Raw genomic sequence first — 22264 nt, forward strand, 5'->3', positions numbered from 1 at the left:
ACCACCACCACCACCACCACAAACCCCACTAATGCAACAATGAACGAAGAATTCTTTGGTGAAAAGCGCACCTCTCTCGGCGAGAGCGTGCGCACCTTTGATGCCTTCCGTACGTAACCTACTGCCACCCTCCACCGCATCCACCCATATCATACTAACAATGACGCAGCAAAAACTCGAGCAACGTACACAACCCGCACCCCCCGCGGCGGCGCAATCACCCTCCTCCTCCTGCTTACCAGCGCCTGCCTGACCCTCACGGAGCTGCGAAACTACCTGACGGGCAGCGAGTCGCACACATTCATGGTGGAGCCGGGCATCGGGCACGACATGCAGATAAACCTCGACATAACGGTGGCCATGCCGTGCTCGAGCCTGCACCTGAATGTGCAGGACGCGATGCAGGACCGCATACTGGCCGGGGAATTGCTGTCGCGGGAGGAGGTGTGGTTCGACGATGCGGGCGCGCACAAGCTCTACTCGGAGGGTGCGGATGCGGAAACGGAGCGACGTGTCTACGAGGTCCTCAGGAAGGGGGGGAAGAAGGGTGGGTTCAAGAAGGGTGGGGGGAGGAAGGGAGGTTTGTTCTCCTCGTTGGTGGGGAAGGGCGCGGGCGAGGGTGGGGGGAGTTGCAGGATTTATGGGAGTATGGGGGTTAATCGGATTCTGGGCGATTTCCATATCACCGCCAAGGGGCATGGGTATTGGGAGGATGGGGCGCACATTGATCATCGGTGTGAGTTCTTCTCCTCTCCTTCGCCTCTGGCCGTCAAAGTTTTCTCGGGCTAATGTGAATGGCATGGTGATGGTTTGTGGTAAAAAGCGTTCAACTTCTCCCACGTAATCACCGAACTATCATTCGGCGACTATTACCCGAAACTGGTGAACCCACTTGACGGGGTCGTCTCCAAAACCGACGAAAGTAGTTCTCCTCTACCCCCCTCTCCCCTTTCCCCACTCCCCTCACTAACGATACCCCGCCCTCGGCAGACTTCCACAAGTTTCAATACTTCCTCTCCATAGTCCCAACAACCTACGAATCCCAAACATCCGGGAAATCACTCCTGACGAATCAGTACGCCGTCACCGAGCAATCCCGCAAAATCTCTTCGCACTCCGTGCCCGGGATTTACTTCAAGTACGATATTGAACCCATCTCGCTCAAAATTAGTGATCGGAGGACGGCCTTGCTGGCCTTTGTTGTTAGGTTTGTTTTTTAACACCTACCCCACCTTTATTTGACTATGTGGGGCAAGGCTAATGCGGAGTGTGTGGGGTATAGACTAGTCAACATTGTCAGCGGAATACTAGTTGGTGGCGGGTGGGTTTATGGCCTTTTTGGCACGCTTGCTGGGTACTTTCGTCGACAGAGGAGGACGACGGATGGTATGCTTAATGGGAGGGCACTTGGAGATGAGGAATGATGATGGAATGTATGACGATTGGGGGAAGGGTTCTTGTTTCTGTTATTAAATGGGAGTTTTGTGTTTCTTCTCCTTTTGTTTTTGGAGTGAATCGAGTTACCATGAATTTCAAGGTTATAAAACTTGGGTTATATCATAAGGTATGGGTGCTGGGGTATAAATTGAGTTTTTTTTTGCTTCCCTATTCTCCTTTTTGGATTGCTTGCTTTTGGAATAAACATTACTTTGAAGACTCTACTTATATTGTTCTAATATTCTGCCCTAAGAATTGGTATGAGGGAGCGAGGTGTTGTAAAAATTACCCTTCAGCCCAAGAGATGCTATGAAAGCTAGTTAGCACAAAAAATAAAACCGTTCTTCGAGAAAGGTAAAATCGGGAGAACTCACGCAAACATAATCCCAAAACCCAAAGCCATCGCGATACTGCCCTACCGATCAGTGACACATTCCACAAACACGTTTTTTTACCAAGGGGAGCTTACGCCTGAGTAATCGACTTTCTAACCTCCTCTCCCTTGTTCTTCCCAGTCTCCAGCAGCTCGGGAATCACGCTGAAACCCACATATAAGAAGGTACCAGCCGTGAACGGTAACACCAGATCACCAGCCGTCAACCCAGTGCCCCAAATCCCCACGTCGGACCCCTCACCACCGACAGCCTCGTCCGCAGTGCCAGAGGCAGAATATGTCTGAATAGCGATGCCAATGAACGTCCCCAAGAAGGCGCCGACAGCAGTGAAGAACTGTGCGCCCATGGCCTGCCACTTTGTAAAGCCGGATTGGACAAGGAGGGCGAAGTCACCGACCTCATGCGGGATCTCGTGGAAGAAGACGGCGACGGTAGTGGTCGCGCCGACCATGGGACCAGCGTAGAAGGCAGCGGACATAGCAAGGCCGTCGGTGATGTTGTGGGAGAAGTCAGCGATGAGGTTGAGGTATGAGGAGAGCTTAATGGAGTTGCTTGGCTCGGGTTTCTTCGCTCTGCCATCCTTCACCTCGTCGGTAGGGGTGGGGGACTTGTTGCCCTTGCGGTTCTTTACGTCGCCGGATTTGTCCCCCACGTTGGCGCCGGAGCTGACGCTTGTATCTTCAGAGTGAGAGTGGGTGTGAGAGTGCGAGTGAGAGTGCCCGTCCCCGTCGCCCAGGATGCGCATGGTCTTATCCATGGCAACGAACGTGACGAACCCAACGAAAATGAACAATCCCAGCAGTGAGTTCCGCTTCGGATCGAGCATGACAAAGTGCACTCCATCCCCGTGCGGTTCTCCCATGAAGGTCTGCGGGATCAAGTGTAGCAGCGTGTCTCCCAATAAACCCCCGACGGCAAAAGCGACCATGACGGAGAGACTGGAGGGATCAATGTTTGTAGGAACGAGTGCCAGCAGAAAATCTACCCCTCATTTCGATCTCATCAGCAAGTCCTCCTTCCCCTCTCTCATAAGTTACCAAGTAAGAAAGGAACTCACTGGGAGGTCCAGAAATATACGCCGTAGCCAACAAACTGTTCACGGCGGGCCCCGCAGGAAACAATATCGCGAAGACCCTCTTCATGAGACTCGAAGTCTCGGGACTGTTCGCGAGGCGCTCGTGATTCAATTTCTGCACAAGTGGGCATTCCTACTCCGCATTAGCAACCTCTCCATAGCGGTATCCATCTTCTAGAAAGCATACCTGCAACAACCCCTCAACCTCCCGACTCGTAAGTTCCAAAACATTCCTCTCCTCCTTCGCCGAGACGAGCGCGAAAAAGAATAACGCTAGCGAAACCGCTATCCACAAACACCTCATAAAACTCCTCATTTGAATGACGAATTTTGTTTCCTTCTTGGTAATGAATTATTGTAGGGCAGGCTTATGTCGTAATACCGGTACTGTGGAATCAGCGTTGCGTTCTCGCCGACTGGGTTGTGGTGATTGACGGACAGGGACACCGTGGTCACGACTCTGGAGGGCCCAGGGCTGACGACTCGACAAGCGGGCGGGTGAGGGGCACGAACAGAAACCGCTCGTATTGGGGAGGGTATGATATATTCGAGGATTTTCTAAGTGGTAAGACTCCGGTGTTGGAAAACTTTCGGACTTTTGACTCGACTCTGAATGCTGTATGGTATGGTATGGTATGGTATGGTGAGGAGGGGTTTATCCTATGCCTCAATGTTTACATGGATTCATAGCTCAGGGTTAGACTAAGGGGCCACGGAGGCATCTTCTCACGAATGTAAGCAGGGTAACCATGCTCATGTGCGGTCCAGGGTCCGTGTTTCCTAAGGGACATCTTGGAAACGACGTGGCTGAAAACGCCGTGCTCTACGAGTATGGATACTACGGTACTCGTATCATATCGTAACATTATTAGGGAAACCAAGTCCCAATGGGGATTAGGATCTGTCTGGATGGATGTCCCAATCATTGTTCACTCATATCGACCCCAATGGCTCCTGCCAGCCAAGGGTATTGAATTTGTTGAGCCAACGGCAATGCTGACGACACTGGACCTCAAATTCAAAACATTGAATGAATTGCGATGGGGATATCATAACTCATTCATAAAACTATGTAAGTCCCATAAGGTCAAACTCATGCTTTAAGTACATGCTCTATTCACCACTCGCAATACTAATATTCCCTTCATTGTGCTTGTTCTCTATATTAAAACAAAAAAGGGTAACTTGGTATAATTTCCGCTCGTATCATGGTCTGCGGGTCTAGCCGGGCTATTCCGAAAATCATAGTCAACGCATCAGTTTATACCGGGAGCCATAGCAGATCCAGAGGTGAATGGGACAATAGCGTAGTACCTCTCAGGGCAGGCCCTCTTAAGAACTCAAGTGTGGACGTTTACTAGTATCATATGCACAGGCATCTTTTATAGATGTGCATCATTGGATATCACTCGTGGTTATACGAGGATTTGTTTGTAGCAATGCGTATTAGCTAATAGAAAGGGAGATTCCTCGATAATGATCAAGTTGTCTGAAATACAAGAAAATAAGGAATATAGCCTGGCTATATAGAAAGGTTGGGCTTGAGGCACCTTTAACAAGAAAGCGGGAAACAAAGATCGGTTAATAAACATACAAGGGTCACAGGAGGAACAAGGAGAATAATGGGAATAAAGAGAGAACAATAAACGACCGGGTGTGACAAGGCCAACAGGTATCCTGAATGAAGCCATTGAGGGTAAAAAGGTATACTCATATATGAGAAATGTTGTGCGCGGTGTTATTTGCTCTGCATATGCGGTACTTCTTCGGGGCACACATTCCCCTTTCCTGTGTTCCGAGTGGGGGGACGGATTGTGTACACCACGGCGGAGGGAGGCATACATTCACTTCTATATTAGTAGGAACATGGTATTACCCTAACTGGGTTTCTCCCTCGACCTCGGAGAATTCATGAGTATCTTAGCTGGATTTTAAAATGCCGATACAGCGCCTTCTGCCCAGTACCCAGGATACGATTGTTGGAAATAAACTTAATGACTATAAACTAGGGCCGACATGCACTCCCCGCTTCGTAAAATAACTTACTACATATCACTCCCAAATCACTTTGTCCAGACAGGTGATGTGGGGTTGTTCTATAATAGCAGCTCTTATTCTGTGCAATGGATTTTTTTTGCTATGAAAATCAATACTAACACTGCACTACCCCTGCTGCTCCGAAGACCCCTTGACATCCTCCTTGGCATCCTCCTTTTTCTCGGCCCCCTCATCAGTGCCTGTAGGAATTAGGTTCCTCAGAATAAGGTCGTAGTTGACCTCCTCAACTTTCTTGACCTACCCCCCACTCATCAACATTACCCCAGATGCCGACCTTGGAGAAAACTCACATTATACTTCAACCCATCTCCCCTCCTCCTGAGCGAATCGTTCTTCAAATTCAAGACCTGAAATGAAGAATGAATGTCCTTGATAAATCTGTTAATCATCTGGGGACGCAAGAAGTCACGTTGAGTAACAGCGTTGGTAGTAAGACGAGTCTTCATCCCCGTATTAGTCAATCGCAGCCCCCCACCATAAACAGAAGGGAGAATAAAATTGAGAAAAAAAGGTACCAATTCCTCGACAAGGCCAAGCACAGCATGCAAATACTCTTCAATGGTTAGATGAAACTTGTCCTCCACCTTCAAGTTCACCGGAATTCCTAGAACACCCCCAACCTCCTCGATCGTCAAGAGGCTATTCTCTGCGTTCCCAGGGGCATAGCTGCGCTGCAGCCAGCCCCGGAATAGCACCAGGAACGTCACGTTCTGTATATCCCTGGACCAGATGCCATTGTACTTGTAGTAGGGATAATCCTTGACGATGTCGACGAGGCCTTGAATGCCGTGGCGGAGGCGCTTGAAGCCTTCGTCGGCGGTGGTGGTTAGTTCGATGACTTTTGCCCGTTAGTGATTGCGCGTAGCTTGCATACGGGTGGAGGGGGGGGGAGGAATTGCCGTGCTCCGGGGGGACGATGTGGACTCTTGAAAGGATGGAAGTAGTTAATCGGACTCCAATTGATTGTGGGGTTAGCTGTAAAATATTTTAATCATTTTGTGGGAGCAAACCTTCTTTATCAATTATCTTCAGCGCCTCGCGGATGTCCTAGACTCTTTAGCACTACCCAAAGCCTACTTTGTTTGTCCGGGTGGTGATCATGGTGGTGATGGGGAGTAAGTACTTCTTTAACCTGACTATCCTTCTCAATCTGTTCTTGAACCGCTGCGAAGATTTCCGGATCGACCATGGCGTAGATATTATCAGAAGACATGATTGTGGGTGTGATATCCTATGGATAACTGTTAACTGCTTGTGTGGTGGGGTAGTAGAGTGAAACTTGTTGGGTGTGTTTGTTGTGTTTGGTGGGGAACGGTGGTCCGAGTCAAGGGAGGGAAGCTCTATGGTGCCCTGGTAATCTTGCTCGGCTATATAGGGCGAATGGTGCACGGGCCACCGGCAACACATGGTTCCATAGGTGTGCAAGTTCTCCACGCGGAGTTCGCAACCCTTAAGCAAACCTTTGGGTGCTGAACATTTGCGCAAGGCGAGGATTTACCAGGGTCTCTACAAGTTAATTTTTGTAACTAGAAGTTGTGTTTGTCATATATTGGTCACAAAAACCTCATTACCGTAATTCGTTTTCTAAGACATAATTTACCGGTATCTATAACTACTCAAGTTATGCTTGCACACGGCCCCCTCGGATGAACGATCAGAGTTATAATTATGATAGGTTCAACGCCACATGCTCCTCTACTAAGCCGATGCTGTGAAATAAATACGGTAGATAGGGAGACATGGCGCACTGAAAGGTTAAGGGTGGCAGCCTCTCCTAGGCCCACGCCTCAACCCTCCTCTGCAACACCCCCCTAGCCTCACTCGTACTAACACACCCAACCAACCCCAGCTCCTCCAATATACCCCTCGCTTTTTCATTATCTTCAAAAACCCTCTGTACAACCTCCTTCAACCCTATCCTCCCCTCCTCCTGCCCATCCTCAAGCGTGAGCAACACACAAGCAGCCTTAACCCTCTTCATTGAAGCCTCAGGGTCCCAAATATACCGCCCAGAAACGTTCCACAACTCACCAACATCCGTAGTGAATTGCTTACCGCCAGAAAGTGAGAATTGATTACGCATGAGTATGTTGTCCCAGAGGTAAGCTTGGATTCCAGCGGCGAACTTGCGATATATCCGCTTGAAGACTAGTGGCGCGACAGTTTTAAAGAGGAAGGAGAGTAAAGTGTTTGTGGCATTTGCGGGCTGAACCATTTCTGGGGAGATAGTGCTTGGGGTTGAGGAGTCGGAGGTTACTGACGACCAGAGTGATCTGTTTGCTTGGGGTTAGTAGGGTAAACGCGGTGAGGAGTGGGGTGGGGTTGACATTTTAGAATAACCTCTTAATTCCTCTTTGATGCCTCCAATTAATAGGTCAATGATCATGTCTTCTGTTGTGGTCCGGAGGGCTTTGTAGGAGCCTGCAGTCTCATCGAATAGCGCACCATCCTCCTCTCTAGAGGCTACGGCACTACTTGTGAAGTTTGCGACCTCCTGGACATTCATGGTTCCCGCCAGGTTCTGAGTAGCGTTATTTCGTTGTGCTTTCCTGGCACGCTCTTGTAGCTCTTCCCATAACTCTAAGAAGAACTAGTCATTGATTAGCTTGGACATACTATGTTGTGCAAATTTGTAGACTTACGATATCTTCACCCCAATCCCTCATACAAGTCTCCATGAACATAGTGCTCCCGTAAACCTTACAAAGTCTCTCCAAGCCACTGATTCCAGTAAGAGACTGTACCTCTTCCTTGCTAGTCCCCTGCACCGCCCGGGCAATCGACGAGGAGAGCATCTTAAAAGCCTCGACACTGGAATAAAGTCGATCATGATACTGATCTAGAATGGAAATCTGTATATCGATCAAGAAACGAAGTCGCTGTGTAAACGACGTTAAGGGCCGGTACCGATCTATCCAAACTCAAAATCAACAAACAACCCCTCGGATAACACCCAGAAAGAGGAAGTATACCAGTCACAGTCTCCAACAAATCTCTTAACCGGATAGCCGACTTTGTAGGTTTCGTCTCCTTCGGCTCAACGCTTTCATAGTCAATAACCCAGGCATCTTCCGCATCTAGAATATTATGGTATCTCGACAGCGCAACTATAAAATCCCCCATCAGCTTAGCCCCCACAAGTGAATCGTGCAAATACTAACATTCCTTCTCAACTTTAATCCACCCCACAAACCCACCCTCGACAACCAATACCTCATGCGTAACGCCCTTCCACTCCCCATCCGCACATCCATACGGCACGTATCCAAACACCTCCCGAAGCTCCGAGTCAAACTTAATCATCTCATGAATGAAGTGACTAAGCAGCTGCGCCTGGTCAAGTATTTGCGGGAGCAAGTGATGTATCTTCCGTCTGAGCACAGGGAGCAAAGCGGTAACAAACTCATTAACCGCATCCCGCTGCGCAACCCTCAGATTCGCCGAGGATGCGAGTAAAGGCTGAATAACAGATAGCAAGAATGGAGTATACGTCGTGACTAGTGACGATAAATGCGCGAGGAACCACTCCGGTCTGTCAATCCTATTCGTTTGCCGGTCTCCCTCAAAATGATACCTAAACCTCAACTCTAGCGGCTTCACCAGCACCTCCATGGGTAGCAACGGGTTATCCCCGAGCCCAGTATCAATCTCTGGCTCTTGCAAGACAAGGAGCTTATTAAAGGCCTCCCCGAACCCTGGCGCGTTACTGACGTCCGTGGTCACTGTCGGCCAGCTAATCTTGCTCAGCACCTCTCCAAATTGTCCCACCAGACAACTCCTCATCTCATCCCACAGCAGTCCCGTAGTCTTCTCAATGTGGTCCACCAAATGCACCGCTGCACCCTCCATCTCTTCGTGCCGGGATTTTAGCTCCTTCGACAATCTTTGGAGCTCATTGTACGGCGCCAAGGCTAGCTTCGGATCCTTCTGTATCTCCTTCCTTGCTTCATCGGAGAGTTCGTGGACCTGGAGGATCAGAGAAACGTATCCTTTCGCTACGTCCAATCTGCGGAGTTTCTCCATGCTCGCCTCAAATTTTGCAGCGGCATCTTGGGCCGTGTCAGAGGATGTGGCTGCCCGCAGACGGCGGTCTATGTCGTCTTGATTCTGTTGGAATAGTTGCGCTTGGATCAGGAGGTTGTGGGAGTGCTCGGAGGCGGCGGTGCGGGCTTTTTCGGCGCGGGTTTCGGCAGATTGGAGCTTTTGGAATTCCGTAAGTTAGTTGGTTAGGGAGAGATGTTTTGGGTGGAGGATGGCTAGCTGCGAGTTTTTCGTCATACCTGTGTGCGAAGCTGTGATTGTTGGGTCTGGACGGCATTCAGGATCTCCTTAAGGCTTTCCAGATCACCAAGTGTTTGGAATTTGTCATTAAGGTAGTCCTCAACCCGAGCATCTCTATTTCGGGGGTCTTGCGAGATTGCGGTGGTAGATGTGGACATTATTGCGCCTGGTAGTGAGAACCTGGGGAACGCCTAATCACAACTATCAAGTGAACTAAGATCGATAAGATTAGATTGGATAAATTAGCAAGTCCGGGTAACCCCACGTCACCCAAGCTCAATTTTCACCCTTTTGGACAGTACGACTACTTATACTTCTCTCCTCCCAGCCCCGTGCTCCACCACCAAGCTCACTCGTTTCACTTCACTATCATACACACAAAATACAAATAGAAAATCTCCAATCATGTCTTCCATGCGCAATGCTGTCCAGGTAGCACCCTCTTTCCCCTCCCCATTTCACTCCTATACTAACCAACCATCCACAGCGGCGGAACCACAAAGAGCGCTCCCAACCTTCCTCCCGCCAAAAATACGGCCTCCTCGAGAAGAAGAAGGACTACGTCCTGCGAGCCCGCGACTTCAATACCAAGAAGGCCAAACTCAAGATCCTCCGGCAGAAGGCCACGCAACGCAACCCCGATGAATTCTACTTCGCAATGATCAACTCCCGCACGCGAGACGGCGGAATCCACGTCGCACCGCGGCAGGATGAGGGCCCTCTCAGCCATGACGTGGTTAAGTTGTTAAAGACTCAGGATGCGGGGTACGTGCGGTTGCAGAGTGCCGTGGAGAGGAAGAAGATTGAGAAGTTGGAGGAGAGGTTGGTGCTGAAAGATAAGGGTGGGGATGCGGGAGCGGGGGGGGTAGGGAAGCATGTGGTCTTCGTGGATGGGGAGGAGGAGGCGAGGGGGTTTCGGCCCGAGATTTATTTTGGAACTACAAAGGAGATGGTCGAGAGAAGGTTCAATAGAATGAGGAAGGAGCAGGTTGAGGAGATTGAGGCTAAAAAGAGGGCTGCCGAGGAGGGACTGCGAAAGAGGAGGAAGAGCGTCAGGAATATTGAGGCGGAGAAGGCAAGGAGAAAGGAGGAGGCGCTTGCTAAGAGGAAATTGCGGAAGGCGAGGGAGGGGGGGGGGCGGGAATTAGAAGCTCGCAAGCATCGAGAGGCTGAGTTGAAACAGGCTGAGCGAGAGATGGAATTACAGAGGGCTAGGATGGGTAAAGGTGGGATGGTGAAGAAGAACAAATGGGCAAGAGTCAGGAAGCGATAAACGCCCAAGCCCCGGCCACACCTCCCGTACCTACAGCGCCATCTTTCCTCGAACTTTCATGTATATTCCCCAGCCTTCTGTACAATCAATAATTCGCCTCAAAGGTTCAATCAATAAATTAGAAACTATTCCTAAAAATCAACCGACCAACACCTAAGCTCAACCTGTGTGGGGAAATACCCCCATTTAAAAGAAGATACCTCCCCAAAAAGTGAAGGAAAAAAAAAGGGTGGGAGGAAAGAAGGAAGTATAAAATAATAGAGAAGTCCGACCCCTTTTTTTCTTCTCACTTGGACAAGTTTCTCTGCACCGTCTCCCTAAGTTTCGCAATAACCTCCTTAGGACTCTGCGCCCCAAACACAGCCGTCCCCGCAACAATCACATTGGCACCGGCTTCCGCCGCCAGATCGATAGTTCCCAATCCCAACCCACCATCGACCTCGATATCCAACTCTGGATATCTCTTTCTGAGAGCCTCTACCTTAGGCATGCACTCGGGGCGGAACTTTTGTCCTCCGAAGCCCGGTTCTACTGTCATCACCAGCACCATCTACATAACTCAAATTAGCCCAAAGAAGGATAGACGTGTAGGGGAAAAGTGTGTGAGGAGAGGAAAGAAAAACGAACATCAGGCTTCTCCCCACTCCCGTCCAAAAGCGGATACAAAACATCAACCGGCGTACCAGGCTTGATCGCAACACCCGCCTTCAACCCCAAGGCGTGAATGTTCTCGATCAATTCGGCGGACGGGGTCTTGGGATCCTTCGAGATCTCCGCCGCTTCGTGATGGAAGCAGTAGAGATCGCACCCGGCATCTTTGAAGTCCTGGAGCCATTTCTGCGGCTACGCTCCGCATCCCCATTAGCACATCTTCGCCCGCGGCGAGGGAGGGAATATAGGATACCTCAGCAACCATCATGTGACAGTCGAAAACGCCCTTCGCCCAATCCTCACTCCTGTCCACACTGCGGCGGATGCAGGTCACCACGGGCGCGCCGATGGTGATGTTCGGAACGAAGTGCCCGTCCATTATGTCGATGTGTAGCCAGTCTGCACCTTCCGATTTGATGATCCGGGAACACTCGTGCGCGAGGTTGCCGAAGTCGGAGGCGAGGATTGAGGGGGCAATGATGGGTTTTGGCGCCATTTCTGGTTCTTTGGGAGGGGCGGTGGTGGTGGTGGCGGTGAATTGGGGTGGGAGTTGAAGTTGAAAGTTTGTGGTCGTGGTTGTGGTGGAGGTTGGTGGGGTTTTGGAAAATTGGTTTGGCGGGGTAGATTTGGCCAGGCATGGGCTTAATAAAATTTATTAGTCTACGGTATTCTGGTTACACGGCACCCTGCAGCAACAGAAGGAGACCAAAACAGAATTGCCATCTGCCAAGACAGGAACTCAAGTATCATACATACCGCTTCCCACTGTATCCGTGATTCCGTTAACCCGTAGACTACTCGTACAGTACAGTACTGTACACGCATCTCAGCCCAGCTCTATTGCTTACTTATCTGATCTTTGATTCTTAAAAACAACTTTTACCATCAGTATGATACCAATAGACTATGCTATCATACGATAGTCGGGGAAAACTAAAAAAAAAAAAAACAGCGACTAATACACGCAAGTCACTCGCACCCTCCGTCCAATCCAACCGTTTACCCTGGCAAATAATATCATATCATACAAATTCAATAGTGACAAAAGGTCGAGGGTCAAAAAATGCGAACCCTTATGCCATGTCCGTTCCGTAGAGGAAAGAAAAAAAAAAAAAAAAAATCATCACCGCTCGCTAGTCCGAAGAGAGAAGAATCTAATCGCTTTTGCTCTCTCTCTCTACTCCCTAGGTTTGGAGGGGGGGGAAGGGGGGGGGTCATCATGCCCATTTTAGATACAAGTATGATATCCATACTACGGAGGACATTTACAGTACGAGTCTATTTCGATTTATATAACAAGAGGAATTGAACAACCACATGTTCCTCCATACCCTACGCAAAATTACTACCTCTTTCTTCCTTCACGGAAACTTCTATCAATGAAAAAAAAAAAGAAAAAACGAAGTGAGAATAGAAACTCCTAAATGCCTTAGGGCCCTACTCCGTGAAATAGTTGATAACAGCTTCCCGAATCCCGAGGTTTAAGCTGTACTGGACCAGAGCACTCGTACATGATATGATACTAGTACAACAGAAAAAAAGACCCCAAGGCAAAGCCCGCTTAAGTAAATCACCCCTCACCTGTTACTTCAGCCCCCCATAGGCTCCAGATGAGCAATCCACTAGTACCGGTACTACCATTACAATGTCACGTTGTAAACACCTTACTTTTTTAAATCCCTTTATAAACCCGAATGGCTCTAGAGTTTTTTTCATTCCTTCCTACCCGCCTGCATTGCACTCTAGATCTCTATGTACTAGTGCTTGCACAGACACTCTCATAGGGTACCCGTCCAACGCTAAATCCTACTGTATACCCTGTACCCCCGAGGCACTAGGAAGTGAGGAAGAAATCCACAAAAAAATAACACAAACACCCAAAACTTGTGAAAATCCCCCCCCCCCAAAACGAAAAGCCTATGTGCATGCAATAATATAAGTACGAGAATGGAATGAATACAAACACCAACACGATACCCCCATTCTATCGAAAACAACTATTAACAAATATGGTCGCGGGAAGGACCCATCTCAACCCTCTTCTTTTTTGTCAGCTTAAATCCGTAACGACACCGGAAGCCAATGGATATGAACCAAGCAAAAAACTGCATGATCAGAATCTGCAGGGTTCTTCGAAGAGCCATCTGCCCTGTAGAGTGACAGCCCGGGTATCCGTCACAGACGCTGAATGCATAGAAACATCTTGTAAGCGACAAAACTCGATCACGTTATATGATCAAAATCATGGGGGAGGGGAATAACTTACTCAAGGAATTTGACAGGGTCATCAGTGCAAATCGCTATTTAATTGTTAGGTCGTAGTCCCGAAACGCGATCAAAAGGAGGGAGGAAGAAAAGAAAGGACAAATCTACCATCGATTTCATTATGAATCGCCCATCTAATAAATGGACCCCCAGCAAGTAAGCTCCAACTATACTCCTGCTAAAGGTAGCTTGGGGAAGGCTGGGGAAATTTTTATTGTATACCTCATAGTTTGCTCGTCGTTCACAGTCCACGCGTACATATCCCTTCCCGCCGCTCGGGCGTCTCTAGCGAACTTTGCGCCTTTCTTGCCAGAAAGGATTGCATAGAAAAGATTGAACGAAACGCCAGGATGTTTGAGAAACTCTCTTGCATAAGGAATTGAGAACCCAATGTGCTGGCCCCCCAAGCAAAAAAACCGTTAGCAATGCTTCAATAAGCCTTCTAGAAAAAAAAGAAGGATTTGGAGTTTTCGAGCGTACAGTAATTGGAAACCCTGGTAAGTAAAGATCACACAGCTGATATAATTTGTCAGCAAACCCGGATCCTAACATAGCTGAACCCAGTTCTGGGGAGAAAGCCCGCATACTGGTAAAAAATCCAGTGTCCAGCATCCAAGGACTATTCTGTTCGCCCAGAACTCTCGGCTTGGATTCACCGAACAGATTGCAGAAGCGGTCTCTCGGATGATGTCTTCGGCGTCATTGTCCAGCTTTATATCCAACAACAGCCACATACCCAGAACCGCCGGCTGGCACATAAATTCGAGAACCTCCTTCAGTGTCGGCATAGGAACGTGTGGAGCCTCTAATGTTCGCAGAGTCTTAAGATATGAATAGTCGTAATCAATGAGCTTTCCCTCCACGCCAAAACACCGTTTCAGGGTTGCATCCTTTAGTAACCATGTTAGTTGCCCGAACCCATACATCCTTTCTCATGATTCGGATCAAGACATACGTGAGATATCATGACCACACCATCTTTCGACAAATGCAGGTCTAAATTTCCACCACAAATCTTAGCAATTCCACCTCCCGTAGTTCAATTGCCAAAGCAAACCCACCAGTCTCAATAGCATGAGCCCCAGCCTTCACCGCCCCTTCAAAAGCCGTCAGCGTATTCTCGGGAAACTGAGCTCTAAACCTGTCCCCAACTCTCCCCGTCAGTCAATTGTACAAACAGTGAAACTCCTATGAAAAAGCCCAGTATTCACCCTCTATGAGCAACAGCTTGCGGGAACCTCAATGCTTCCGACCCGACATGCGTGATACCTAACCAGAAGTCAATGTCAACCACAAACCCTCACTACAAAAATTAGAGTAGGTAGGGCAAGGCAAAGCTAACCGAGATTCACCTTAGAACCCAGCAACGGCTCTTCGTGCTCTCTATAATTCATAACGGCAAATATAGGAACGGGAACTGGACGATAATTGGCGTGCTTAAACCACAACCACAGCTGTTACTAGCCAGCAGAATGATACGGGAAGACGGCCTGGATGTGCTCATGTAGCTTTATGTATCGAACCGTCCGGATATCTGTCCAATTTTTGATTTAAATGTGCGTACGCCCTAGGGATGAGGAAAAAGAAAGAACAGAAGAAAAGAAAATTTCGAAGGATGAACAAGAAAGAGCAGGTGACAGATTCGATATTATAAATTTCCCGGAGATTCGTTAGGCGCAAAGACAGTCAGACACAGCGGAGCAGGAACAAGCTTAACTTAACCAAGTAAAGAAGGAAGGGGCGGAAAGGGTGAAAGTATATATGACCCAGTGCAGTGGACTTGGGTTAGGGACCGGGATCAAACCGGACCGGACCAGAATGGGAGAGCGAGATGTGAGTTTGGTCTAATGGTCCACGGGAAACTAGGGGGGTGGTGGATTTGGTTTGGTCCTGGGAAAGGGGGGTGGGGCAGGGGGGGGAATTCTTGGTTTCGAAGAAGTAAAAAAACAAATAAAAGTGAACGTTTGGGAGGGGGAGGGGGAGGGGTAAGGTACTCGTACTCGAGTAGTACAGTAGAGCCTGAGGGGGGTATGATCGCTCCTCCTGTCTGTGCCGTACCAGTATCTGCCCACTTTCTTCCTCCAGGGAAGATATGGGTGCGTGTGGGGTGCGCAAGTGTAAGGACTTGAACTTGCTCGACCGATTCAGTGCCTGCTGCAGAGGTTGGGGGATAGAAGAGTATGCACTACCGGTAGTACAGTAGCTAGGTAGCTAGGTATCGGTAGCGTGGAAGTAGAGGTGGATGTGGTCGAGTTATAGAGTGGGCATTATGGAGTAAGTACCGCACTTTACGTGGGTAAGGTACAGTACTCAAGTAGGGAGATCAGTAACCAGAAGCTTGACACCGAAAGACACCCAGTGGCGGCGCCGGCGCGAAGTGCGCTGCGCGGAGTGGCAAAAGCCTCCTCCGACGGGGGGCTATAACCAATTGTAAAAAACGGGAAAGCAGGAGGGTTACAAGTGAAGCGTGTGATGATAGAGGCGAGAACACGGGTGTAACCGGGGTTAAACATCTCAAAAATACCGCCGGTGCTATACCTATGCCTAGGCCTAGATCCATACCGGTACTATAGGGTTACGGGGTGCAATAGGGACAGTTTTGTGGCAATTTTTGGTTTTTTTGAACCCTTTTAAGCCTTTCCGTCAGGGGACGTGGACGTCGGGAATGTATGGAGGATGAGGGATGGCAAGGAGAGGGAGCCGTTCACTCGCTATTCCCGGGGGTTGCGGCGCTCTCTGATTCGGCGTGCGTGTGATCTACCCTACCCCACAACGCATTCCGGGCGGCAGCCCGGGCTGGATGTCTTGCCCAATCCCTGGTTTCACCTTTAGAAAAGGCTTGTTCCTCCTCGAACCACATCAAACACTTCTGGTCTCCAATTACTATGACATTGTTACAACTGCCACACTCCCTCTCACGGAGAGCGAGGACGGGAAAGAGCAAGAGGGAAGCCATCCATCCAAGAGAGGCTTTACCCGCACCAGGCAAGAAGTACAAGTATATATCATACCCGTATGGCGAAAAATGCGTGGGTATCCGAGCGCCCATAAAAGCTCACCACCCCTGCTGCCGAATACTTCTTGCTTGGTATGATTAGGTCGGGTGTCGATGTGATGTATAATTTATGGGGAAGCTTCGGGGGGTTTGTAGTCGTCGTGCTTGCTGCGTGCAATTCCCCATTACCACTACGGTAGCTAGTAATAAGGTTGCGACTAGCTAGCCACGCTAGGAATAAGTAAGTTCAAGTAAGTTCAACAGAACTAATCACAACTCTGTTGTCACGATACTAGTACTGCACAGTACGAGTACAAGTACACCAAAGCTCACTCACCACAATAAACTATTCCACCCGCCCATTGATAGCGCACTATATCCACACTCCCACAAACTAAGCCCTCGCTAAGGAGAGAGATGCAAAGAAAGGAGATCCTGGTTGTCCCTCCCGTTGCTCACCACCCCCACCACCACCAAGAACCCACGGATTACCAAGCGGTCACCACATGGTTGGTATGGTACAGTACCGTAAACGAGAATTTCTCACCCGCCCTGCAAACCAGGTGAAGTTAGCATGTGAGTTGCAACATTGTATCGATCGTCCGGGAACACAGCGTAGGGCAAAGAAAGCCACAGCATTCCTTCCCACTCAAATGATACCGGTTACGACACTTCGCGCCGCACAAGGCAAATGCACGGGATGTGCTATAACCACAATCCTAAGCTCCGCATCCAACTGCATACAGTATGGCGGGCGTGTACCCACTCACTCAATGGGTTTAAGCGTTCGTCTATCTCGGGCACGGTGGTACAGTACAGTATCATGTACTCGTACCATAGCAAGCAGCTGGAAGTCCACATCCAGCCATCCATCCACCCACCGCCTCACGATAATCATGGTTGGTCGGTGGCGTGTTTCTCAACTTTGTGATAGGATGCTGTGTTCTGCAAATAATAGCTACTCGAGTATAGCCATGCAGTACTCGTGCTTCCGAGGTTAGATCAGGTCACGTGATTAAAGCAGGAAAGTATGGTGTTGAAGAGCAGCACTGCACTCCCGCCACGAGAATCAATTCAGCTTAACCATTATAGTTGTTCCCACCGCCTTTCTCAAAACTAAGTCTAAGATTACAATGAAAATTATCGTACCACCTATCTATAAGGTCTTGAGGAATGCGATACCATTCTTCAATCAGGATCTCCTTTGCTTTCTCGAGTACAACATAACTACTCCCTCTCAGATTGTCGTAATGTTGAGGCATTATATCTTTAATATACCTCCAGCCTCCACTCCTGTTCAGACATATTATAGTCTGGGGAATTCGGAGGAGCATTACACCGATGAACTCCATTCAAATCAGCCTCCTCTTGATCTATTCTTGTTGCCTTTGTATGATTTCCTGCATTGTCCTTGCATAACCATACTGGATTCCTTCCACTCTCCTCCTGTATGTGTCGAACGAATGGGTAAAGGTGTTTGTGAAGAACCTCTTTTCGATACAACCACCAATCCAGACCCCCTCCCTTGCTCCTCTCTGCAATCTCCTCCTTAAAAACCCACTCAGGACGTCGGGGCATTCATCGTAGCTCATTGGGTAAGTGATTCTGGTTGTAGTTGCGAATATCTGCATTGGTTGACTCAAGAAGCCGATACTCCTTGGTTCCAGGTACTCGAGCGTTCATTTGCATTTGTTCTTGGTGTTGTTGTTTTCGTTTGTTTTCCTCCTCAAGCTCCTGTGCGTGCTCCTTCCTCTCCCTTGAGCTTTCTTTTATCCAAATGTATGGCTCTCTAGGTATCCACAATTAAAGTGACCAGAGAGCATTAAGGTAAACTCAGGTCCGGAGTCGGTAGGAATTATAAAGTCATATGGATCAGACCCAACAGGTCTCCAGACATTGGGTTTGCCTCGAGGTGAGCCAATTTCAATCCATGTCTCATCTGTGAAGATGAAGTTTTCTTGTGGTTGAGTTAAAGCCCACTGAGCAAATTGAATTCGGGAGAGGATATCATTTTGACTGAGTTTTGGCTTGTGGCGTGGCTTGTATGCGGCAAAGTTGTAATGTTGATGAATATACTTATAGGGGGTCGAAGTAGCAATATCGAGGTTGGCAAGACGGGCAAGCTGAGTGGGATTCTTGCCAAAGTTCTCATGGTTAAGAGCAACCTCTTTCAATTTTTCAGACTTTTCTGATCCTTTAGGATACTTTTGAGGAGGACCTGAAGGATATACGGGCTCATCATGACTGACATCGTAGACCAGTGCGAAGAAATCTTCACCGACGCGTGCTTTAGAGCGCTGGATTATCTGGCGAGCACTCTCTGGATGGACGTTTAGGTGTGTAGAGATCTCATTCCATTGCATATGTGCAATAGAGTGGAGAGTCAGGATAGCAATACGCAATTCTTGGGATATTGAGGCACCTTTGGTCATTGTTTCACAATAGTTTGATGAGGACGGTTTCAAGTGGGTGAGGATGGTTTGGTGAGGTTTCTCAGAAATTGCCACCTCAATAACCCCCACTTATTATTGATGTTCTATCACGTGACCTGTTCTAACCTCGGAAGAACGAGTCCCCCATTCTCCCGATTCGAATCCTATCGAACGTGAAAAGGTTGAGCTTAAAAAGTGCCGCAACCGCATTAGCGGTACTACCCAAGGATTGGCGATAAGTTACCTCAGAAGGGAAAAGAAGCTGTGAAGAAGAGATTAGCTAGAATGGGTGCTTCCCTTTAGTTTGAGAGGTAATTCTGGAGATGGAGGTTTAAATTGTAAAAAACCAATGCTCAACAAAGTGGCTGCGGTTCCGGTTCTGGAGGGGAGTAGGAGGTTATATGCCAAGTATTAGATACCGGCTTCTATCTTCCTTATTCTTGTATTACTTAGTCTGCCTTTCGCCTTCTCTTTTAACCGCCCCCATTAACTATGGGGCCATTGACCGTTGGAAAGCGATAGTCCAATGAACCGCACTACCGGTATTCCACATTGACTGATTGTGCAGTCACAATTAAAAATGTTTCGGATCATATTGTACTTGTAAACGCTTCTTCCAGGTGCCTGTATTTTGTCTGTCGCGTTGCACAGTACTGCACATGCTCGAGTGTTTGGAGTGGCGAAGCGGTTTTAAGAATTGCTATTGTGTGCCGCTCAGATCCGAGAAAAAGGGCAAGACCCCGGTGGTATGCAAGAGCAGTCCTTTTTGAAAACTCTTCAACGTTACGACCATGGGAAAGGGCAAGACCCCGGTGGTATGCAAGAGCAGTCCTTTTTGAAAACTCTTCAACGTTACGACCATGGGAAAGGGCAGAAGGGAATGAAAGGAAGAGTCAGGAAAGTGTAGGTAGAGACAATATCGTCATTTCTTAGTGCTACACGTAGCGGCCTGGAGGTGTAAAACTAAAAGAAAACTTGCAATATCGCGACAACAATGCATCACCCTCAAAGGGTGGAAAAAAGAATAGACCAGTGGATATCAAACAGTCCATTTAGGGTCTCGAATTGAAATTTTTTATTGCATGTTGACGACACATCTGGATTATAGTCTTGGATTAGCGCTGCATAAGAACCAATTGGTAACAGATAACAGATGACAGGGGCTTGCTCACCTGATGCAGTCCCCCGCCTTCATCTGGTCGAATGCATTGTTTATTTGATCTAGAGGCTCACGGTGGGTGATAACTGGAAGGCGTTATTATAGGTGAGGTCAGTTGATCAGCTCTCGGAATCCAAAATCCCCCCCAATTCCAATTACCCCAGCTCTTAACGCCTAAGAAGTGCACTAGTGGTATTGCAGATTTCATAGAACTTCTGATTTCTTTCTTCAGAGCTCTCTGTTTAATTAGAACTCGACAAGCCACTGAAATAGACAGGGTATATCTGATTCTTTCAGTATGCCTCCTAGTGGACGCTATGGCGCAATAGGGCTCTGGGAGGAAGAGAAACTCGGCGAGCTTCCGCAGCCTTTAGGAAATCCACAATAAGGTTGGGATTTGTTTGCTTACACTCGTCCACTTTAAGTTTCCCTTCCATGTAGTCCTTAACTAGGTCGGGGAGCTGAGTACGGCCCTTAATCCCTCCAAAGGCACAACCCTTCCAGACACGCCCGGTGACCAGTTGAAATGCTGTTTTGGGTAACAAGTGTATATATGTGGTCAGCAAAAGTAAAACCAGCAGAAGGCCTCGGGCAGTGGCATCACCGAGACTCTGGGAGAGACCAACGCCTTGTAGAAATTTCCTGGCCGGCGGCGGCGACACCGATCACGATTGACTGACCCCAACCCTTGTGGCACGCCTCTAGGGCCGCCCTCATCACTTGAACATTTCCGGTGCAATCAAATGTGTAGTCCAGGCCTCCATCAGTCATCTCAATAAGCTTCTCCTGGATGGTCTGGTCGCCAATTTTCGATGGGTTGACAAAGTGGGTTGCCCCAAACTTCTTACCCCATTCTTCCTTTTTGGCGTTGACGTCCACGACAATAATTTGGCTGGCGCCGCACTTCACGGCGCCCTGGATCACCGAGAGACCAACACACCCCGCACCGAAAACAGCTACAGTGGAGCCCTTCTCTATCCCCGCAGTAACGACCGCAGCCCCGTACCCAGTTGTAATACCGCAGCCCAGGAGACAGGTCTTTTCCATAGAGACATCGTAGGTGATGGCAACAACTGAAATATCTGCGACCACGGTATACTGACTGAAGGTGGATGTCCCCATGAAATGCAAGAGGTCCTTGCCCTTGGCGCTGAATCGAGATGTCCCGTCAGGCATAACACCCCTCCCTTGGGTGGCACGAATTTTACCACACAGGTTGGTCTGCACACTCACTCATTAATTCAAATATTCCGTTGGCGGGAGGATTGTGAGCCAAAAACCACCTTTCCAGACCTGCAAAACTTGCATTCACGGCATTCGGGTGTATACAGCGCGACAACGTGATCTCCCACCTTCACATTAGTAACACCCTCACCAATCGACTCCACAATTCCGGCACCTTCGTGCCCGAGGACAATGGGAAAGGCGCCCTCAGGATCTTTGCCGGAGAGAGTGTACGCATCTGTGATATGCTGTCTCAGTCTCGTTGAAAGTGTGTGATGTCCGGCGAGGTAAGTCGTTACCGGTGTGACAAACTCCAGTGTAGTGGATTTTAATTCTGACCTCGTGCGCCCTAGGAGGCGCGACTTCAATTTCCTCTATGGAAAGTGGCTTGCCAGGCTCCCATGCGATAGCAGCTTTGCAGGTAATAGTCTATAATTGATTAGACAAGCCTAATTGTTGGGATGTAAAACTTCTTTTTTTTTTCCTTTTTTTTTCTACTGAGCAAACTTTGATTACTTACCTTGCCTTGAGTCGATGACATCGCTATTGTTGAACGGAGAGAAGATAGACGATCTAAACAATATTTAGTGACGATGGTGATGGGAACGAAGCGGGGATTTCAGGAAAATGAGATGGATTTGTTGCGTTGAGGTGAAACGAGGGGCAAGTTGGTGAAGGGGTAAATTATTAGGGTTGTGTGGCTGCTTCGGCTGGCCTGAGCTCTCTCACAGTTCCTAGCTCAGTGCCGGTATAATATGATGATCGACGAGCGATAACCACATCTTTGCAACGATACCGGTCTAAGCTAGACACTGGTTAACACAATTAATATAAGTGCTATTACCGTACTCGAGCAGAGTGATTTTTCTAGAGTCCCAATTCACTTGTTCAAAGGAAATTCCTTATGTTCAACATAGTCTAGTCCAGAGGCTTCTAAGCAATAGTCTACCGGTATCAGACTTTGCGAAAAAGTGGGTCTACGTCCCACACAATCTCAAAATCTTCTGAGGAAGGAAAAA

General features: G+C 48.5%; 8 protein-coding genes; 2 read left to right on the forward strand and 6 right to left on the reverse strand.

Moving 5' to 3' along the window:
- Positions 1-39: 39 nt before the first annotated feature.
- Positions 40-1660, forward strand: GSTUM_00005433001 (uncharacterized protein; the record flags this gene model as incomplete). XM_002837492.2 has 6 exons in its annotated part: positions 40-109; positions 170-511; positions 581-736; positions 824-922; positions 991-1207; positions 1283-1660. 6 exons carry the CDS (start codon positions 40-42, stop codon positions 1422-1424), a joined length of 1026 nt encoding a protein of 341 aa, XP_002837538.1. The 3' UTR covers positions 1425-1660.
- Positions 1661-1722: 62 nt separating this feature from the next.
- GSTUM_00005434001 (uncharacterized protein) lies at positions 1723-3525 on the reverse strand (the record flags this gene model as incomplete). XM_002837493.2 has 6 exons in its annotated part: positions 3095-3525; positions 2890-3040; positions 2764-2813; positions 1907-2700; positions 1812-1847; positions 1723-1744 (listed from the first exon to the last, which is right to left on the reverse strand). The coding sequence occupies exons 1-6, from the start codon at positions 3221-3223 to the stop codon at positions 1723-1725; spliced, it is 1182 nt and encodes a 393-aa protein (XP_002837539.1). The 5' UTR covers positions 3224-3525.
- Positions 3526-5028: 1503 nt separating this feature from the next.
- On the reverse strand, positions 5029-6271 carry GSTUM_00005435001 (uncharacterized protein). XM_002837494.2 has 6 exons: positions 6089-6271; positions 5976-6012; positions 5707-5918; positions 5481-5675; positions 5256-5405; positions 5029-5202 (listed from the first exon to the last, which is right to left on the reverse strand). The coding sequence occupies exons 1-6, from the start codon at positions 6176-6178 to the stop codon at positions 5071-5073; spliced, it is 816 nt and encodes a 271-aa protein (XP_002837540.1). The 5' UTR covers positions 6179-6271; the 3' UTR covers positions 5029-5070.
- Positions 6272-6739: 468 nt separating this feature from the next.
- GSTUM_00005436001 (uncharacterized protein) lies at positions 6740-9404 on the reverse strand (the record flags this gene model as incomplete). Its single annotated transcript, XM_002837495.1, has 6 exons — positions 6740-7238; positions 7293-7555; positions 7608-7876; positions 7938-8072; positions 8127-9165; positions 9246-9404. 6 exons carry the CDS (start codon positions 9402-9404, stop codon positions 6740-6742), a joined length of 2364 nt encoding a protein of 787 aa, XP_002837541.1.
- A 179-nt stretch (positions 9405-9583) lies between these two features.
- Positions 9584-10591, forward strand: GSTUM_00005437001 (uncharacterized protein). XM_002837496.2 has 2 exons: positions 9584-9678; positions 9734-10591. The coding sequence occupies exons 1-2, from the start codon at positions 9652-9654 to the stop codon at positions 10517-10519; spliced, it is 813 nt and encodes a 270-aa protein (XP_002837542.1). The 5' UTR covers positions 9584-9651; the 3' UTR covers positions 10520-10591.
- A 20-nt stretch (positions 10592-10611) lies between these two features.
- GSTUM_00005438001 (uncharacterized protein) lies at positions 10612-11666 on the reverse strand (the record flags this gene model as incomplete). XM_002837497.2 has 4 exons in its annotated part: positions 10612-11069; positions 11147-11152; positions 11195-11362; positions 11424-11666. The coding sequence occupies 4 exons, from the start codon at positions 11664-11666 to the stop codon at positions 10806-10808; spliced, it is 681 nt and encodes a 226-aa protein (XP_002837543.1). The 3' UTR covers positions 10612-10805.
- A 1398-nt stretch (positions 11667-13064) lies between these two features.
- Positions 13065-15857, reverse strand: GSTUM_00005439001 (uncharacterized protein). XM_002837498.2 has 8 exons: positions 14778-15857; positions 14647-14704; positions 14497-14576; positions 14391-14431; positions 14023-14325; positions 13658-13951; positions 13437-13569; positions 13065-13354 (listed from the first exon to the last, which is right to left on the reverse strand). Exons 1-6 carry the CDS (start codon positions 14827-14829, stop codon positions 13721-13723), a joined length of 765 nt encoding a protein of 254 aa, XP_002837544.1. The 5' UTR covers positions 14830-15857; the 3' UTR covers positions 13065-13354; positions 13437-13569; positions 13658-13720.
- A 4173-nt stretch (positions 15858-20030) lies between these two features.
- GSTUM_00005441001 (uncharacterized protein) lies at positions 20031-21897 on the reverse strand (the record flags this gene model as incomplete). XM_002837499.2 has 6 exons in its annotated part: positions 21766-21897; positions 21545-21674; positions 21305-21483; positions 20648-21242; positions 20431-20550; positions 20031-20107 (listed from the first exon to the last, which is right to left on the reverse strand). The coding sequence occupies exons 1-6, from the start codon at positions 21784-21786 to the stop codon at positions 20031-20033; spliced, it is 1122 nt and encodes a 373-aa protein (XP_002837545.1). The 5' UTR covers positions 21787-21897.
- Positions 21898-22264: the final 367 nt, after the last annotated feature.

This window comes from Tuber melanosporum (assembly GCF_000151645.1).
Source record: "Tuber melanosporum whole genome shotgun sequence assembly, scaffold_19, strain Mel28".
Taxonomy (NCBI): domain Eukaryota; kingdom Fungi; phylum Ascomycota; class Pezizomycetes; order Pezizales; family Tuberaceae; genus Tuber; species Tuber melanosporum.

Coding starts and splice junctions, on each gene's coding strand:
- GSTUM_00005435001 (XM_002837494.2), bottom strand. CDS start 6,178: ATGTCTTCTGATAATATCTACGCCATGGTCGATCCGGAAATCTTCGCA. Junction 5,676..5,706: donor AAGGATTATCCCTACTACAA/GTACAATGGCAT, acceptor AGGGATATACAG/AACGTGACGTTCCTGGTGCT. Junction 5,406..5,480: donor TTGGCCTTGTCGAGGAATTG/GTACCTTTTTTT, acceptor ACGGGGATGAAG/ACTCGTCTTACTACCAACGC.
- GSTUM_00005437001 (XM_002837496.2), top strand. CDS start 9,652: ATGTCTTCCATGCGCAATGCTGTCCAG. Junction 9,679..9,733: donor CCATGCGCAATGCTGTCCAG/GTAGCACCCTCT, acceptor AACCATCCACAG/CGGCGGAACCACAAAGAGCG.
- GSTUM_00005439001 (XM_002837498.2), bottom strand. CDS start 14,829: ATGAATTATAGAGAGCACGAAGAGCCGTTGCTGGGTTCTAAGGTGAAT. Junction 14,577..14,646: donor CAAGCTGTTGCTCATAGAGG/GTGAATACTGGG, acceptor AGTTGGGGACAG/GTTTAGAGCTCAGTTTCCCG. Junction 14,326..14,390: donor GTGTGGTCATGATATCTCAC/GTATGTCTTGAT, acceptor TGGTTACTAAAG/GATGCAACCCTGAAACGGTG.